A 20,671-nucleotide genomic window follows, 5' to 3' on the forward strand; every position below is an offset into this window, starting at 1 on the left:
ACACACCGTCAAATAAGATGACCCAGTGAGTTTTCTTGCATAGTTGTTAGCATGAATGAGTTGATTTAACGCTGTATTCCTTTTGTACGGTGATAAATATTAGCTACTTGCACCACTAATGTAGAATTACTGTGTCCAGTAATTCAGTGTTTGTTCAAGACATAGCTGTGAATTGAGTTGAACATTATGCTTCTACTTTTGGTCACTATTCCAACTCTGGTTTTAGTCTGTTGTATTTAAGTTATGTACGGTATATTTGGTTTATCAATTGTAACAACGCACCACCGTTACCTATGCTGCGGGTAGTATTTGAGATGTGGTGTGATGTGCCATTTATTGTTGTTCCTTTTGTCCTCCCTGCGAACAAACAAATAGACAACGGCAGTGAGTGACTGATTGAACATACCTGATGGTATTAATATCGAATTAGTTATGTGGCAGAACAATAGTGTGTGTATATATATATATATATATATATATATATATATATATATATATATTGCCAAGCTAAAGACAAAAGTTAGTATAAATATTGCAACAACTCACCTCTGCCCGTTTCCTCTTCCCAGGGTGTTCGGGCTAAATAGTTCCCCGAGGTCTCGAGCACCCATTTATAGTTCCATCAATGAAAGCGGGTAGAGGGGAAGTCAAGATATGTGTTGTTTATTTAGATACATGATGTGTTAATAATTTACTCTATAAGGATTTTTTAGTTTAGTTTTTTTTTTTTTAGTTTAGTTTTTATTGATATCTTTGGGTTGGTGAAATCATGTAAATATTTATTGTACAGATATTGTTGATATATATACTTACCTGTAGATGGTAGGTCTGGACCAGGGGTCGGCAACCTTTACTATCCAAAGAGCCATTTTGCCCTATTTTCCACCAAATAAAATTCGTCTGGAGCCGCAAAAGCTATTTGATGTCAAATATCTCGCCACATATCAAGCATTCAGGTAAGCTAGCATCGTTGGCAGTGAAAGCAAATTAATACGTCCACGCAGAATTAAACTCTTTATTTTTATTTTCTCCATGACTTTTCTTCTTTTGGATTTATCCATTGATAGTTTACTGAGGGCGGAGGTCTGCAAATCATGATCAGCTAACTAGAAGGAAAGGCACTCTACGTCGTAAGATACAAGTGGCGGATCGCGTAGCACGGCCGTATTTCAATATATTACCATTTTGCTCGACAGGGTTCGAATCCAGTTTGATGCGATCTGTCCATAAATATATGTTCTTCAATGTATTTCTTCATATGTGGCTGTGATGTAGTGCTCACTTATACAATTGTAATCCCCGCAATATATATGAGATGTGGCTTTTAGATCTCCAGCAATATGTTTGTGAATGTTTGACGAATCTGGCAACAGAGGCAGAAAACAGCTGCTGCTGTTACACGAACACAACACACGCACGGAAGAGAAACCAGTAGGTTTAAAAACCAGTAGGACGTAACACCGGCACCCACTGCATGCCCAGTGTACGTGAATAGTCACGTGATATTCATTTACAGGCGTTTTAGTCTGGATCTCGAAAACAATGCTGAAACGCCATGTGGACGGAGATAGTTTTTGTTTGTTAAAACTCGTAATTAAACGTATTAAGTGTGGATGTAGCCTCAGGGAGCCGCAGCAGACGGGCCGAAGAGCCGCATACGGCTCCGGAGCCGCGGGTTGCCGAGCCCTGGTCTGGACTAATTAGAGTGACTATAGAAGGAGCTCAGTTTTTCTGTGTAGGGAGACTGGTAGACACTGGTGGGAACTGGTCGGCGATGGCAAACGTTTGGTGTGATGTTAGAATGTAAAAATAAATGAAGCTTCATCTGAAACCTCTTCTAGTCTCCTGATCTGCTCATTTGCCTCCATGGCCGCTCGGGCATGTTAACATCATTGTATTTTGGTTTCTTTTACTGATCACATTAGTTTTGTGACTTGTGACTGATGTAACTTTGCAGCTACAACACTGCAATTTCCCTTTGGGATCAATACATTTGTCCTTCTATCTATTCATTTGAATATGACGAATGACTCTTCTTTGTTCTTAGATCACAAACATCGATGGATTTGGTGCCATGTGTTAAACAGACTGATGTGATGTTTTCAACATACCTCGGCTTGTAACTACAGCACATTAAACCTGACATGCTGGAACCTGAATCCTCAAGGTATCAACATTCTAACACTCCCAACAAGGAAACACATTTGGTCAAGTTTAGCAAAGATACATTCATTTTAAAAAGAATGATCAACATAAAGGGTTAACAGCCTGCAGTACAGTAATGCAGTATCACAGTTTGACACTGGTACATGATATGATGCAACGTCGCCTGCATTCAAGCAGTGTAGAGATCTCCATACTCAGACAACATCATACATAATTCATCATGTCCACAGTGAGAGTAATGCTCCTTGGCTGTAGTTATTGTGTTGTTTGAGTCTGTTGCAGGACCTTCAGCTGGTCCTCAATGGTCTTCAGTTCCTGCTGCAGGGCTGATGTCTGCATACACAGGAGGAGGAAGGGTTCAAAGTAGGTATCGCATTACGTCTTTCACACATAGCATACAATTAGACAACATGTAATACGGAACTATACTGAACTATAGTAGTATTTCAAAAATAATGACGACATAAATAATTATAATATACAAATAATGATATTAAATAACACAAAGAAATGAATCAATACATTGTAAAATAATTTAAGAAAAGATTAAAAAGAAAATTCAAGGATTTTAAAGTTATTTAGGTTATGTTCAAATGTTATTTCATCATTCTTATTTTCATAGTTACAGACATTTATTGGAATTCATTTTATGGACTTTTGGAAAAGGACATTTTGAAATAAAAATCGCTGTGAAGAAAGTCCCCCCCAAAAAATGCAAAATATACTATTAAAGTCCAAATATAACTTAACAGCGGGGAAATAACTTTTTACAGTAATAAGTAGGTTATCACAAAATGTATTTGTTGATTTACATTTTTACTATGTTTAATTATATGGTTATTGTTTCAAAACATCTTTATGTATTCAACCTCTCTGGAGCTCCAGAGTTTGTTGATGGAATTTATTGCACGAGGAACAAAAGATCCCTTCTAGATCTCTTAGTCTTCCAGGGGTCATCTGTAGCATCGCCCAGAGGGGAGCAACTCAAACTCTGAATGCTGGGGGTGTCTCGTGGCACCACCGATGGACTTTGCTGTGTACAGCTGTACTGTAATGGTCATCCAATAAATGGTAAATGTTAATGGATGTACTTGTATTTCTCTTTTCTAGTCTTCCGACCAGTCAGAGCTTTCACACTACATGTCATCATTCACCCATTCACACCGTGATGATAGGGGCTAAGTGCCACCTGCCTATCAGACTAACTCATTCACACACTGTAGGCACAGCTACAGGAGCAATTTTGGGGTGAAGTGTCTTGCTCAAGGACACATCAACATGCAACCAGCGGACCCGGGAATCGAACTGCCGATCCTTTTGATTGAAGGACGAGCCTGCTCCACTTAGTCACAGTCGCCCCTTGTGATTGTAGTTGACTATCTTTCCTGACCAGCTTGTTTTTGTTTGTTAATGTCAAATGTCTATACCAGACAGAGATATTAAACACAAGAATACTCTCTATCAAACTGACAGACACTCATGACTGACCCCAAAAAAACTGTCTGACAGACTTTCTTACATATAGAATCAACATTGTCCATGAAGGTCAACATGTAGTGGTATTAACATGTGTAATGTTTTAAAATATCAATGATATTGATCGATAGAGCAATTATTTTGGGCCAAATAATCACTTCTTGAAATAAACCACCCGTTGGTTAGATGAACCAAACCATCACTCTTACTGCATTTCTCTTGACTTTTCCCATTGCAGTAGGAAGTCAAACAGGACTAGGAGTCCACCGCCACACTAGCAGGTTGGGGTGCTCCTGAACCTGCGTCATCGATGCATGAATGTGGTGTGAACGTGAACTAGTTTAGTCCTGATGGGCAGGTGGCACCTTGCATGGTAGCCCCTGTCATCAGTGTGTGGATGGGTGTGAATGCTTACAAATGTAGTGTGAAGCACTTTGAGTGGTCAGAAGAATAGAAAGGCGTTATACAAATACTAGTGCATTATGTCTGTCACAACCTTCATGGCAAAACATCCAATAGTGGTTGAGACATTTCCCTCAAAACTAATGACAACCTCATGTTGGCAAAAGTCTGGGGATCACCAATGTCATTAGCAGCCATCCTCTGGGAACCATGAATGTATAGAAGTTAAGATTAATACTTCACTTAATAAGTAGTTAGGGGATAACTGAAGTCATTAAGATTCACCATTCTGGGAACATGTCTGTGGAAAATATCATGGAAATCCATCTGATAGTAATTAAGACATTTCAGTCTGGACTAAGGTGGAGGGCCGACAACATGTAATGTGGCTGTAAATGAGGCAAAACTACTAAAGGAGCATACTACTAACGACAACTACAACTACTAGCTCGCAGCTCTAGGCCTCAGCCAACCGAAACCAAAGTTGTACTTTACATCCATGTCTGTCCAAACTGTCAAAACAAGTGTTTACACTTGTTGCACAAACTTTATTTTATTACTACTTTAGTAACGTTTTTATTCCTTTTGTGTATTTTTATCTTGTAGATTGTTTATTGTTGTTGTTGTTCGCTGCTGCTGGCTGGCTGAGGGCTACCAAACGAAATGTCGTATCACTACAGTGACAATAAAAACCTCTTTATCTTTATTACACATTGGTGTGAAATTGTCATAATTAGCATAGGAATTCTTGAGTTATGGTCAAAAAACTATTTTGCCAGCCACGTCTCTTGCCAGTGCGGAGGCATACGATCTAATACAAAATATGAGTTCTTCTACGGGCCAATGATTACACATGACACTAAACCCGTAGCAGCCTCCGTAGTGCTCAGTGCTCACCTTCGTGTCCATCTGCTGCCTGACATGAGCAGGAACCTTGGTCAGGTAGTCTGGAGACCGGACTCTGGAGAGGACTTTCTCCAGCTTTGGAACAAGCTTGTCTCTGCGCTGGCTGAGCTGCAGCATCCGCTTATCAATGTTCATTCCACTCTGAGAGAGCAAATCATACTGTATGTTAGACATCACCACCACGCCAAGCGAAAGCCGTGGAGCACACCTGTGGACGATAGAGCTACATTCCATGTCATTCCAGTTTGCATTTTGATATTGTAGTTTAGGTAGCACATTGCAAAGAAAATGCAGAGTTCATTTCACATTCAATCTTTAATAATTATGGCAATGTAATCTATTACTTGAGAGAACACTTTATATCATGTTTCATCTTAATTTGATCAGTAATGCATTTGATTTTGAACTTAGATTTTTTACAAGTGTCATACATCATCCAGACACAAATACATTTTCAATTTGATCAAATAATTAGCTTGCAAATAGATGCAAGATTGAAGGGAGGTTTTTCATTTATGTTGGCTTTATTCACGGCTACAAAGTTACAGGGGAGATTTACTGTCATAACAGGGTTGTGCAATGAAATGTGAGGAAGTCTAATGACCAGCTGCAAAGTGAAGAACTCAGGCCCAGAGAGCCAAGTCGACCAGTTTCATGGGGGAGATTGTGTTGAAGGCTGAGCATGCTTCAACAACATTGTCATGGAGGTGTTGTTATTTTCCAGATGAGTGAGGACAGTGGAGACGCTTGAGGACAGGACACTGCTTGACCATATGTTTGTAATGCAAACTGATTGTGGATACTGTAACATAACAGAGCTACCACAGTAATTGTTACATTGTCCAAAGTGAGCTAATTTCAGCTTAGTCTGGCCAGATGCAGTGATGACCTCCTGGTGACGGTGTGTCATGAAGCACAGTTTGAGTGATTTGTTTGATGAGGCATTGTAGCCAACAGTGTGTGCTGCATGTTAAAACACCCACACACCCATCCAGTGTGTTGTGTTGAAGAAAAGAACAGGTTTTTATCACACTCACTACAAGGATTGATGCATGACGGCTACAACCCAATGCTGTCTGTTTTACTGCACAGAGAAGGATTAAAGGGGGCGAGGAAGAAACATGCATTATGAAAGAGGCAGATGGCTAATCTTGGTTCAGACCAAAATACAGAGAAATTATTAGAGCTGTAACTATGATATTTTTGCTTTGTAGATGAATGTGTCAATGTTCTATAAAATGTTAGATAACAGTGAAACATGTCCATCTTTTCTGAGAGTCAGTCTCTTCAAATAACTTGTTTAGTCAGTCAGTCATTTACCCAAAGCTATTTCATTATACTGTATTTTAATGATAGGTCAGCTTTGAATAAAGGCCATGGTGACAATTCTATGGACCTATGTTGGTGCATAATAATTATTTGTAGTTTTTTGTGATCCCAATTTGAACGCAGGCAGGCAGGATCTTGATGGGGCTTTAGTGTGTTGTGTCCTGCCTGGTCATTGTTTGTCAGTGACAGTGTTGTCTTTGTTGTATTATCTTAAAAAATGACATTTATATTTAGAAGGAAAAAAAAGATATAATATAAAGAAAAGCGGTGAATCCTCACAATTAAGACGCCTGAGCCAGAAAATGTTGATTGTAAATATATGAAAAGATTCAGTGATTATCAAAATTTTAGGTGATACATTTTTTGTCATCCACTAATCAAGTAGTTGGGGCCTAAAGAGCTGAAGCAGGAGGACGTTGATACCATACCTGAATGTGAAGGTGTAGCTGACATGTGTGGTCCACCACGCCGATGAGGCTCCCTGCAGGTGGAGGGGTGGAGTAGATATGGAGGCTGGAGATCCGGCTTAAAGTCCAAACAGCTGACCCAAAGTGAAGGAGGACTTTGGCCTGGCTGGGTGAACACACTGCCCACACTGAAACACACGGCACGGAAATAAACCACTTCAGCTCATGTTAAGTAATCCAGTTATCAATAAGGCTCATCGGTGTATTCTTTGTATGAAAGCATAACTGGATTCATATTCAGTCTTTGAGCATGGAACATTGAAGTGCTAAATAACTTACTGGCTGGTTTTTCTTTGGTCATGCCACACTGGGCTCGTAGTGAGCGGGCCACTCGGATCACTTCCTGCACCAGTAGGAAATCCCTTTCCTCTTCAGGGAAATGCCAGTGAGCCTGGCAGGATGGAGACGTTACAAATAGAACACATCAGCTAAAACACATGGAAAGTTAAACACAATTAGGAGACAATCAGAGAGAACTAGACCTAACTTTTGTTTGCCTATAGAGCGGACCAGTATACCGTCTCTAACCCTGGTAGATGTTGTACAAGCCAAATGTCCAATACTACATACAGCTAAGCTCTTGGAAAGAAAAAAAAGTAAGAACCAATTTGAAAATGTGACAAGAAATAGTAACAAAGGAGCTGGTACAACTCTAGAAGATGCAGCTAGCACGTAGATGTTCATAAAAAGGTAAACTAATGTTAAAGTAATAATCTCAAAGATTTGAATTTACATACATGTCAGTCAAGTCACTATGGTAAATGGACTTGTATTTGTTTACACCCATTCATACGCTGATGGCAGGGACTACCATGTCCTGATGGTCCCATCAGGACTAACCAAGGCCCAAACTACACCGAAGGCATTTATGGGGTTCAGTGTCTTCCCCAAGGAGACATCGACATGGACTGCAGGAACCGGGAATCAAACATCCAATTTCTGATTGAAAGACCCGCTCTACCTCTATACCACAGCTGCCCCTATGCATGAGGTGACACAATGGGATTCTTCATTGGATTCTGAATTATTGCAGAAAATAATCTCTGTGGCAAACAAACGTTTATGATTTACCACTTGTATTTATTGATTTTCTGAAGCGTGAATACAATCAGCAGAAGTAAAAAGCTAACGTTAGGCTATAAAGGAACTCCACCACGATCACATGACGTCACGTCTCCACCACTAAGCTAAAGGAGGATAGTGTTCTAGTGAGGACGTGTAGTCGTCTCATTTACACTCTTTTTTAAGACTCGTAAAAGCTTCTAAATTCACCAGAGGGGTGTTTACTGACCTATTGTATACATCGTATAACTAAACTTTCAAATCTCTACATTTTCATCCTTATTTCAGACATCTAACCAAAAACACATTCAATAAACACAAACAGGGGAACAGGAAGTGTAAATATGCTGACTCCTTTCTGGGTTTTAGGACTTTAGGACAGAGTGCAATGTGACTAAAAGTAATAGATACTTTACACAAAAGGTTTACATTAAGTGCATTAAGTACATTAACACTTGATTATCCAGAGGAACAGGGACACTGTGTCTGGAAAATCACACTGATATGTCATTTTTTAAAGCAAAACAAATGAAATTCCATCCACCTCCAGTGGCAGCACATATTTGAAAACCAAAAGCATCAGCTGTTGTGGTTTGTGAGGAGTGATCCTTTAGAAACGTTATCATGACGTAACTGTGGGGAAGGAGAGGTGTGATGACTGCAGTCCTACCAGCTGAGAGGAGCAGGGGTACGGCTGCAAACACAGAGTGGTCTGGGCAGCAGCTCCAGGTCTGAATGGCAGGAGTCTCTGCCACAGCTCCTCAGTGATGAAGGGCATGAAGGGGGAGAGCAGGGCCAGAGACGTAGACACACAGTGATAGAGGATACTGGTGGCCACCTGCCTCGCTCTGACACTGTGCTCTGTGTGGAACACTGCCCCCTCCTCCTGCTGGAGCAGCACAGGCTTCACATACTCCTACAGCACACACACACACACACACACACACACACACACACACACACACACACACACACACACACACACACACACACACACACACACACACACACACACACACACACACACACACACACACACACACACACACACACACCAGGGGTGTCAAACTCATCTTCACTCTGGGCCACATCAGCATCACGGTCGTCCTCAAAGGGCCGGTTGTAAATGTAAGACTGTGTAAATGTAACTACTCCTAACATATTGGTAAATAACTGTCTCTGCATTTGATTATCGTTTATTCAAGTGTAAAAATATTACATGCAGTTATATAAATGTAAACATATATTTAAGCACATTTCTGTTATTATAACTTAAATCCTTTAAATTTCAACCCAATTAACCCAAATTCAACCCACATTACTCTATCAAAGATCAAACTTTTAAAGAAAATAGCAAAGACAAATATCAAACACAAGTTATTACAATAACTTTGTTCAAAGCTTAAAATCCTTTCAAGGGTGCGTTTGCACAATCCATGTGAAGTATTTCATGTGTTGTAAAGCCACGTTTAAAGTAGTCTTCAATGTACTCACAATACATTTATATGTTAAATGTAGAGTAACCTATGATGAGCTGCTTGACTGTGTGTTTAAGTATCTCATAATTTTGACTTTCTATCTCATAACTTCGACTTTCTATCTCATAATTTCGACTATGGGGATATTTTTATTCTCAAGTCTAACTTTTAATTATTTGTTTTTGCTGGCGGATTTGCGGGCCACATAGAATGACGTGGCGAGCCGGATTTGGCCCGCGGGCCTTGAGTTTGAGACCCCTGGGTTACATACTACCATTAGCTCCACTCAAAATCTCTGGGTTCATGTTGGTTAATGTGTTTCCATCAGCCTTTGACTGAGCCTCCTGTCGCCATGAAGAAATTAGGTGAACACATCATCCTTCCTTTTTAGACCGAGCAGTGAGTAGATTACTGCCAATACAAAGTCTTCTCATTTCTAATCTTCAAAGTGTACCCATAATGCAATGTGAAAGTTGTGCTCCTCACCATGTAGACGTCACACAGGCTGTGGACCCAGAAAGAGTACAAGGCAGACGTGACAGCGTGCAGCTCGTAGGCTTCAAAGGCCTGCTCACACTCCACTACAGTGCTGTAGAGCCTGGAGCAGATCCAGCGGTCCAAGCTGCTCAGAGCACTCGTCTGAAACATTTATATTATTTAGTCAATACACCTTTTGTACAAAGAGGCTTGATGAAGCTAGCCTTCAGCTGGGCTTCACTCAAATACACATTTGAATTTGGACATCCTTTTCACATAAACATTCTTTATTTAAAGCAGAGAGTCTGTTTGACACACTGATTCTTCTTTAATAATAATGTATTGTATTTATAGGCACCTTTCAAAGCACTCAAGGACATTATCATCATAAAATCAAATAAAACAGTAATATACAATAATAAGGTAATACAATAACTAGATATAAAATATTCAGCAACGCAAGACTCAATGTGGTGTAGTCACCGGAGACAGATTGAGACTAAATATGCCAGTTTAAAGAGGTGCGTTATAAGACAGGGTTTGAAGGTGGAGAGAGTTCTACATTCTCTGACTCCATGGTAGTGCTGGTTTACTGGTTCAGTTACTCAAAACACAGAGCAGTTAAAGTGTCATTTCTTACTCAACAAGCTAAGTTCTATTTCTGCTGCCTGAGCTGCTATAGCATGTGCAATATGCTATACACGGTGCTAATTTACATTTTTAGAAAGACTTCCCTCAAATGTGAAATCAATCTCATGTGTGAGTAAAGTAAGAAGCACAACACGGTTAGCCTAACATAGCATAAAGACTGGAAACTGGAAAAAAAACTACCTTGGTTCTGTCTAAAGCTCAAAAGTACACCTCCCAACCCCTCTAAAGGTCCCAACATGTTGTATGTCACCTTTAATCTGCACACAACCAGAAATGTGAAAACCACAGTTAGATGTTTCTGGGGAGTTACGTGCTGGAACTATTGAAAAACCATCCATTCGCCCAGCGTCTCTGACTAATGTGAATCAGTGAGCTTTGGAGGTGTATTTTGGAACTTTAGACAGAGCCCGGCTAACTGCTCCCAGTATTAATGCTGAGCTAGGCTAACCACATCCAGACTCTCTTTGATATATTCCAGTCATATGAGATTGTGATGATTTATGGTGCTGACAACTCAACAAGGTTGAATGAGGATTAAAACAGATTGCTAGATCCATTAAATTACCTCAAACAACAAACTCTGTCTGACATGAGATGCTGTTGTTCTCTTCAGACATTCTGTATTAGTCCAATGAGCTGCTTTATCATGCTATAGTTAGCAACCACTGGACAAAACCACTGGTAGTCTTTATGTCACATCATTGTTCATAATGACAGGTCATAAGTCAGTGCTGATTAAAGATGCTTCATTATACACTATGTGGCTCTGTACAGGAGGTTTGTGGCATTTTCTTTACTCTATTCAAAGGGATTTTTACATTTAAGCCGATCCTTCTCTCCATCTTTTGAGGCAAGCTGCTGATTTGTGCAACGTGAACAGCATCGTCTTTCTGTTTTGCACAACAAAGTGATGTGCTGTGTGGTGAAAAGTTATTGTTCTAATATCCTAGTAATGTAAAGACAAGCTTAGCCCTTGTACACCAACAGTACAACTAAGTAGATGAATATGAAAATAAAAAAGTAGTGCAACTGGCGGTGTCTTTGCTGTACCTCCTCCAGTGTTCCCACTGGTGTTGTGTTGTCACCCAGCACTCCCAGTGTGAATCTAAGCGTCTGCCACATTTTATTACAGAAGTGTCTGCAGCTCAGGACCTGAGAGATGGACAGACTGATGTCTTCTCCTGAAGAAAAGAAGAGTCCCACACAGTGTGAAGGCAAACAGACTTAAGGTGGATAGTTAAGTTCACTAGTGGCAGGGCTTAGGTCAGTTCATTGGTTGATCTGTCTGTAAGTTGGTCCATCGTAGGAATGTGGTCCAGATCGAGTTTAAGGACGAATGCAACTTAGAGAAATATAAACAAATATAAATATAAAACTATTTCATTTAACAAAAAGAAGCTAACGTTCAAATATCAGAGGCCGTACAAGCTAATTCTTATTCCTACTGTTTACCTCGCCATCGTCGCCACTAAAGTCCTGCAATCCTGCAAATATAAATGACACGCTAAAGTGAAATGTGAGCAGCTTTTACATGTATAAATCTGTTACTCCAACTGGACTTCCAGGATCCTCTTCCATTGTCTCACTTGAGCCTTACACATGTGATGGAGTGGAGACCCCCTTTAAAGCTCCAATACTCTGTGGTTCAGATAGATGGATTTCAATTGGTTTCATATCCAGCCCTAGTTTACAATGACATCAAATGTTCTGAACACATTCATCATCCCATGGGAGAAAATCCTTCCAGGCAGAAGTATAGAAAAGTGGACTAACCAAAGAGACATGTTACTCAAGAGAAACACTTTTGAACTGAAATGAACTTTGAATGAATTTCATGAAAGAATGAGAACATTTCTTTGTAACAGCTCTAAGTGAAAACAACTAAAACTAGTTTTAAGGAGACACAGAGCAGACCACCTGATGAGTGATCTGTGAAACACAACCATGTCATGTCACTGCAGCTGCTCACGTCTCATCTGTCTCTCCGTCTAGTTCTTCTTTTCCTGTAACACTGTTTGACATCACACAGCTCCACACATTCATTCACTCAGACAAATGGCCGTCCTCTACAGAGAGAGAGAGACGAGAGTCACTCACCCTGCATCTTGTGAGAGCAGAGGGCAAATCTCAGAGCATCAGTCCCACACTGAGGGATCCCTTTGGGGAAGTCTTTCTTCTGTGGGGAAGCAGATGGAAGTGACAGATAAGAGAGGAAGTAATGAGTGTGCTCAGTCAGCCAGAAAGAAACAGAGAGGGGAGCTGACCTGAGCTTCCATAGCAACCAGTCTCTCCCTGGGGTCAAGGTTTCCCTCCTTCACCTTCTCTTGAAGTCTCTGGGAGGAAACAAGCAACGAAACGTCTCTGAGGGAATCACAACAGGCGGCTGTCACAGTGGGCACTTTCCTACTAACAGTACATCAGCTGTACGGTCACGTCACCACCGAAAAACGCTTTTATTCTCAGATAATATACGATGCCTTCCCTTTTATTTTATATTGTCAATTTTAATATGTTTCTATTTCTTGCACTGTGTTGATTGTTGTTGATTGTTTAATGTTATGCACCACCCGCCATGACAAATTCCTTGTATGTGAAACATACATTGGCAATAACTGATTCTGATTCTGATTCTGATTCTGAATAAACTCCTACTCAGTATGGAAGTCATGAATCGATTTATTTTGGCCTGTAGTGTAAAAGTCTGTAGTAAACATCCCAACACATCCCCAGTTGATCAAATTCAAAACAAACAAATGACATGAGACATATAAATAAATATAACTACAAATATAAACAAACAAAAAAATGAATATGCGCATGAATAGATAAAGAAATTCATTCTCTCTAACAGGCTTTACTCAGCCAACACCGTCAGTGTTAGGAGTGATAGTCAGGCTGTGAATAAAGTCCAGAAGGGGATTCTGGGTCCTGTGAAATATATTGGACCAAAAGTCTCAGAACACATGGAAATGGTCAGCTGGAGATGTCTGACACCGGTAACACACTTCACTTCTCTCTGAAAATATCCTTGCCAACTTAGCGTTGGTGAAATGTGCTTTGTGAAGCGCCTTGCATTGCAGTAGACTTTCTGTAGAAAGTGCCTGATTTGAAAGCAGTGACAGCGATGGGTATTAAGCAGATCACAGTTAGCTGAATGGAACAGGGGATTGTTCAGGATTGGTGTGTGGACTGAAGCTCTGTGAAAACCATAGTACTTTCTAAACTGAAGCCAAAGCTTGAAATACTCTGATGCTATCGTCTCTCTTTTTAAAACTTGTTTCTGTTTTAGAACACAGTAAACATGAGGTCACTTAGTTACACTGGATGATATATACATATATATATATATTGGAGTTGTTAGTCACAGAATGGGACATTTTTTAATCACATTCACTTTTGTTTCACAACTGCATTTACTGTAGTTTCACTTGTCAGACTCTTCGTTAATCAGGTTTTGTATCCCATTTAGTCCAGTACTCTACTCCCTTACTTTCTGTAATCCTTAACTGTATATCATATGTTCTTATTGTATATGCTGTTTACAATATCTATCTATTGATTCAGGGTGGAAGGCTCTCTAAGAAGCCAGCGTCTTGCCATTGCCTTTTTGTTTGCTATCATTACTATCTTCAGTAAATGTTTCTATTTATCTCCGATACCCAGATCCTTAGATATGTATAGAGAGACAAGTGATCTCAATATCAAACCCTTATATACTCCTTGTGGCGGGTTGAACATCAGTCCAAAAAGGCTGTAAAATGGCACAAGACAAGATGTGAGAGTGATCAGTAATTGAGGCCCACATTGCATCCAGCATTGATTCTGAAGTCCAATTTGTTATGATTTGATTCTAGGGGCTATTTTGGACTGTACTTGTATAGCGCTTTTCTAGTCTTTTCGACCACTCAAAAGCACTTTTCACACTACATGTCATGTTCACACACTGATGGTACACACAGCACAGCTACGGGAGCAATTTTGGGGTTAAGTGACTTGCTCAAGGACACATCGACATGCGACCAGCGGAGCCGGGGATCAAACCACCGATCCTCTGATTGAAGAACGACCCTGCTCTCCACTGAGCCACAGTCGCATGTATGTATGTGTGTATGTATGTATGTATGTGTGTATGTATGAAGTTCTTGCAGAAGCCAAATTTCTACTCTATAACTTGATGAAAACACCCTAACCCCTAGAAGTCAAATGCTTTTCAGCATCTAGACTCACAGATTGGTGGTGATGCTTTCAGGGTTTATTTGTTCTTTAATCTGGGGACACTTGTTAATGTTATCCTGAGTCGGTCTATTCTGTATAAAACTGGGTTGATCCCCATCTATTAATGATGTCTTGATTCAAAACACTGATTGGGTTGTATCCACTGCATTTCTTTCTATCTTTGCCTTCTTCAGGGATTACAGATATAATCTCTTTCCTCACTCATGAAACACTCATTGAGTAATGCTGTTGCTTGCTCTCTCATTGTCTGTACCATTTGGCCGGGAACCCATCGGCACCTGGTCCATTTGCCTGCTTTCAGATTAGAGAGGCTGCATCAATTCCCTCAATAGATATCTCCTTGTGAATTCATTGTTTTGTCATTTTGCAATAGAAGGGAGGTGGAACTGGTTTAGAAAGTGTTCTTTTGTACGCACCTTTGCTTCATCCAGTCGAATGTACAAACACTTGTAGTGTGTTTCAAACGCTTTTTGAATGCCATCTAGTTTACATATTAGTTTGTGAGATTCAGGGTCTCTTATTTCATGAATGGTGTTTACTATCCATGTGGAACTTTAAGTACAGACCAGAATGGGCCGAAAAGTTCTCCGTACCGATCTTACACTCTCTCGTTTCTCAGATATAAAAGGTAAAAAAATAATAAATTCATGAATAGTTGTATCTAATTGACGGATTATATTTAGATCCCCAGCACAAATGAGGCCAACAAAGGTTTTTGAAAAACGTCTCATTGCTCCCAGGAGGGGCATATACAGTATATTGAATAAAGTCACCTCTCTGTATTCCAGTTTACCCTCGACATTTCTAAATCAACCGTCTTCATTCTTAAGCTCCGATATTAATTTGAATTAGATGTGTTTGAAATCAGAATTCGTTCGAACTCGTTTGCTGCCTGGGGGGGTATTGGGGGTTTACTCCAACCACTAGGTGGGGCTTTGTAACAAACTGTTGGTGGTTCAATGGTGGCTTGCTCCGTATTAACCGGTATTTTGATGAAAATGCATTTGTTCAAATAGACTCTACTATTAATCTGCCTCAGAGCGAAGATCTCTCAGACCATCCCAAGTCTAAGGAATTTGAGGGAAAATAACAACATATAGTATTCAGACCTTATTATCGCTCTGCAGGACCTGGCCTTACGCATTACACAATCCAACGTTTATGATAAGAAACAAATGTACGAGTACGTGTTCCGACATTTCTTTTAACATTTTCTGGATTTTTATTTTTTCCAGTTGTTCCCTCGATCTTCTGATAAATGTCAGCCATCAACTCCCCCTTCCACCTTACAACTCAGTTTTTAGTTTGAATAACGTGTTGAATGTAGGGGGTTGAGCTGACCGGTAGGGAGCACAATCTTTACACAGCCATCAACGGTTACATGACAGGGGAAGTCTCCTCTGACACTATCTTAATGGGAAATGTAGGATGAGGGAGTCTCACCAGTTGATTTACAACAATAGTTATCTTGTAAGGAGGGAAGACAAAGAGGCACAGATCATCTTTTTGCTACACTAGTGTAGATACAACTTTTTTCTGCCTCTTTCAAAAATGGCAAGGAAACAGGATTTAAGAGGGTATGTTGGAAATGTGGTATTTTCAAAAACACTACATATATCGCCTTAACTGACTTTGATAGCTTTAAGTTGTACTGTGTATTGATGGAGATCATCAAAGAAAATGTCCACTTCACACACACACACATTTGCATGACTGATATATTCTAATACTTCCCCTTTAAAAAGCATCAGAGTGCTGCCCCTTCATTCAGTGTGATAGATATCAGCAAGTCATTAATGGTAATTTGCCTCATGGACCAGACCAGGTGCTACCTACCTCCAGAGAGACTCCATGTATAACATCTAATGGGTCAATGACATTTCCCAGAGATTTACTCATCTTCCTGCCATGTTTATCTCTCACCAGAGAGTGAAGGAGAACCTGAAAGGCATAATGGAAAGAGGAAAGGGAAAGAGAAAAACAGCAGGATGGGCTGACACAGTAATCAATTAATAGTTTTTGTATTAATACCGTTTTGTTTTAGGTTTGTCATTATCTAAGAACCTGTTTAAAGGGCAGCTGTCCAGTCAGCTCTGTGCCCAGCATCACCATCCTCGCCACCCAGAAGAAGATGAGGTCACTGCCCGTCTCCAGAATGGAACTGGGGTAGAAACGCTGAAGGTCAGTGGTCTGTGGGAAGTGAAGGTGTGGTTATGATACAAAGGGACAGGGCTGTTTATGGAGGACTATGTTCTGCTGGAATTGGTGCAGTACCTGCTCAGGCCAGCCAAGCATTGCGAAGGGAAACAGCCCTGAGGAGAACCACGTATCCAGGACATCAGTGTCTGCCACAGAAAGTATGAAGATGTAACCAATAAAGACATACATGCGTGTATTTAAATTAATGCCAGTTCTACCAGAGCAGCACTACAATGGCAACATTATTTATAGTAGGAGGCTTTTAACTGGTTGGTTTTGCCTCCATTGATTGAAAAACTGCTTATTACCTAATATTCTGTACAGTTGTAGTAGGAGTAGAAGTAGCCTGTTCGATTATTGATTCTGGTATTGATATTGGAGAATAAAAAAATTCTGAAATCTATATATCTGTCATTGCTGATGCCAGGCAGCCGGGAATCAACCCGAATGCAGATAGTCCAGGCAGACACGGGTACAGGTTCAGGTTCAAGGTTCAGGATTCAGCAACAGGCTCAGTGGGAAGAACCAAAGAGAAGGGAGGTCTGGACAATGGAGACCGCACACGGAAGACTAGACAGAGCTACTCTGGAGGCCGCCAACATTGGCAAGAGCACTCTGGAGGGTGGCCTGGACGCTTGGGACAGAGATCTTGAGGCTTGAAGCATTGGCAGAGTCGCTCAGAGGCTGGAGGCTGGGAAAGACAACTGGCAACTGAAGATCTGGCTGTAGGTTAGGGCTGGGTGCTGGACAGGTGGACCGTTTGCTACCAGAGCAGAAAGCCAGCGAGGAGAGCACGGCCAGAGGTCCGCATTAGGAAAGCAGGGCAGGAGTTACCAGAAAACACTGGGAGTCGGTGATGCCCTCAGCTGTATTCACTCACGGCCCCTTCCATCCGGGGGGCGTTTAAGAGTAGTAAGTGAGGAGTCAGCAGGCAGTCAATGGCATTACAAAACAGGCAATACAAGGTGTTTTGAGAAAGTGTGAGTCACTGGAACCATGACTGGTCCTTCAGCATGCAGCTATAACTAAACACCCAAAATATTATGCAATTTGCTGCAGCAGAATGAGAGATTAGCCAAGGACAGACACAGAAGTGCACTCACTCACTCATTCACTCAATCACAACTGTAGCAGTAATAGCAAATGTAAAACAACATCTTGGTGTAAATCTGCGGTTAAATGAGCTTTCCCTTCCATTTGCCGGAATGTGATGGTGAATGTAGAGTAGGGTTAAGAGACAAGACAGAGGTGAGTCACCCTGAGTCAAAGTAATGTCTTCTGGCTTCACTCCATATTTAACAGCAGCTCTTTGTCGGGCCTCGTCCTCGTTCTGTCCCCAAACCCACTGCTCCTATCACAAACACACACACACACAGAAACATCATCCAGTCATACATTTCTAGATGCATTTATTTTCTATTCAGGGTTGCATTAGATGAAGGGGCTTGAACAAACCCGGTGAGTCTAACAGATGAACCAAACATTTCACAGTAGTATTATTCTTAGAACATAAGAATAATCACAAACCCAACCTCTTGTTTGTCAGTAGAACTAGGAAACTCCACTTGGTAAGCAGGGATCTGATGACCCCACCAAAGCTGCCTGGAAATGCACCAATCACTGCAAGGCAAACAGAGGTACATTGTTGACAACCCATCTGTTGAAAAAAAGAGCTCATTCATCAGTGGTGTCATTTCACGCACATATCACACCAGTAACAACAACACACACTGCAATTGTTCCCCCTCACACCACTGTTCAAACACATGGTTCTGTCCAAGTCAAGGGCCAAGACAGCCTACCTGATGTTGGACAGCCAGTTCTTCCATGTCTTAGTGTAGTAGTGAGGCAGGATTTCCAGCTGTCCGTCCTCCACAGCCTGACAGGGAAAGAAATAGTCCCCTTTTTTAGTATTTCTTAAATGTGTTCCAAGAGTTCAAGGATGACCTGACTGCTCTATTCTTTATTATATTTACTATAAGGAGCCTGACATGGTTACTTTAAAGCAGTGGTCGCCAACCCGTCGATCGCGATCGACAGGTCGATCTCGGAGACTTTCCCTGTCGCTCTCCAAAATAAAATCAAAATAAATTCAAGAAAAAAAAATCATGTGCTTTTATTTTGAAGGGGATTTTGTCTGCAGCCTGTCTGCTCATCATCTCCGCTTGTGTGTGCACGTCTCAGAACGCGCAACTGGTGGGCCCTACCGAGGCGGGTCTATGAAGCAGTTTAGCCAATTGCTTATTAAAGATATAAATGAGTGACATACAATTTAGCCAATCAGCGTCTTCAAATAGATTCAGAGTGGGGCCAAAACGATTTGGCCCCAAGCTGCGCGTTCTCGTCAGGAGAAGTCTCTACAGGCGAGCATGAGCGCCGGCGCGAGCACTGCTCCTCCAAGACCCGTTTGAGAGGAGAAGTTTGGCGGTGATTCTGCAGTTAAAGAGCTGATCCCAGATCAGCCTGACCTCACAATCAGACAGCAGACTAGCGGGAAAGGGAAGCAGAACATGAAGCTTCTCTACTAGCTGCACCAGACAGGTTTGGCTAGCTGGATGATGTCATGCTAACAACGTATTTAGCTTTAAAACAACGGGGACAGATCCAGCACGGACAGTTAGGGAGTGAGGGAGGAGGAGGTAAGGAAACATGAGAACACCAGGGTAGAGGAGGAGGTAAGGAGACAGACACCTCACAGACTGCCTCAGACTGGCTGTCTGTGCTTATGAGCCGAACTACAAGGCACTCAGTGTTCAGTCACAGCATCACACTGACTTGAGTCACATGACTTCTGATGGCATTGTGATGGGACACAGAGCTGAACTGCACTTACATTAGTTGCACTGACTGAGAATTGTGTCAGTGTTGTGTTGTAACGTCAGTTGATAAATACAACAGTTAATATTGGTAGTTCATCCTCATTGCAAATGTGTTTTTTCTTGTTCATATTGTGTGCGGTTAACAAATAATTTCCTTTTTATGTTGCACTGAAATGAAGTCATTTAGTGTGTTCTTGGTCACATCAATTTGAAAGCTGGACCAAAGTGTTTGATTTCATTCAATTACAATTAGGCCAAATAAAAAGCCTCAAGTTGTAAGTACAGTCTGGACAGTCTTTTTCTCTCAACGCCTCAATAAGTAGATCTTGCTGGTCACCAAGGCAGAGGTCAGGGATCTTGGGCTTAAAAAGGTTGGTGACCACTGCTTTAAAGCATGTGATGCAACTATAAACATTTAAAGTTTCACCTCAATCTCAACATCTCCACCAACTTACCTGGATAGCTTTTTTAGCCATTTCTTCACAGCAAACGAACCACTGCTTCTTTAGAAGAGGTTCAATGATGTCTCCTGAGCGGCTGAGACAAGGAGGATGAAGAAAGACATAGGGGAGAGAAACCACAAACATAGGACATTACAATACATTACAATGCATTTCATTCAAACATGTACAAAGCTGATTAAAGTATTTTAAATCCTGCATTCTTTACACCCATGTTTACAAGCTTGTAGTCTTTTTCTAACCTCTTTATTGGCGCATTGCTGTGTTTTTGGCTCATTACCGCCACCTGTACATCAGTAGAATACTGTGCAGCCTAGTGCATGTGGATGATACAAACAAAATGGTAACCCACTCATAAAAAAAAAATTGTTCCATAGTTCTACTAGAGGTCAGAAACTCCACATGGTACCTTTAAGGCTTTATGTGCGTAATTAGGACCTAAACCAGGCGGCAACCTCCAGGTCTAAAAAGTGAAGCCAATGCAGAAGTGTTTGAAACTTGCATTCTCTCTAATCAGGGGGTAACTCCTCCGTTTGCAAAAA

General features: G+C 41.0%; 1 protein-coding gene across 2 annotated transcripts in view; it reads right to left on the reverse strand.

The window, feature by feature from the left end:
* Positions 1–1,189: 1,189 nt before the first annotated feature.
* The window catches only part of vars2 (valyl-tRNA synthetase 2, mitochondrial), a 31,594-nt gene continuing 12,112 nt past the window's right edge, over positions 1,190–20,671 (reverse strand). For both annotated transcript variants that reach the window (XM_079176120.1, XM_079176121.1), the window contains 16 exons: positions 20,124–20,205; positions 18,652–18,728; positions 18,382–18,469; positions 18,107–18,200; positions 16,925–16,995; positions 16,715–16,840; positions 16,487–16,591; positions 12,679–12,747; positions 12,512–12,590; positions 11,465–11,595; positions 9,773–9,925; positions 8,479–8,724; positions 7,026–7,137; positions 6,708–6,874; positions 4,942–5,091; positions 1,190–2,499 (listed from right to left, as the gene is read on the reverse strand). In XM_079176120.1, coding sequence (XP_079032246.1) covers positions 2,422–2,499; positions 4,942–5,091; positions 6,708–6,874; positions 7,026–7,137; positions 8,479–8,724; positions 9,773–9,925; positions 11,465–11,595; positions 12,512–12,590; positions 12,679–12,747; positions 16,487–16,591; positions 16,715–16,840; positions 16,925–16,995; positions 18,107–18,200; positions 18,382–18,469; positions 18,652–18,728; positions 20,124–20,205 — 1,828 coding nt within the window. In that variant the 3' untranslated portion in view covers positions 1,190–2,421. The remainder of the gene's footprint in view (positions 2,500–4,941; positions 5,092–6,707; positions 6,875–7,025; positions 7,138–8,478; positions 8,725–9,772; positions 9,926–11,464; positions 11,596–12,511; positions 12,591–12,678; positions 12,748–16,486; positions 16,592–16,714; positions 16,841–16,924; positions 16,996–18,106; positions 18,201–18,381; positions 18,470–18,651; positions 18,729–20,123; positions 20,206–20,671) is intronic.

This window comes from Pholis gunnellus, assembly GCF_910591455.1.
Source record: "Pholis gunnellus genome assembly, chromosome: 16".
NCBI classification, from domain to species: Eukaryota; Metazoa; Chordata; class Actinopteri; order Perciformes; family Pholidae; genus Pholis; species Pholis gunnellus.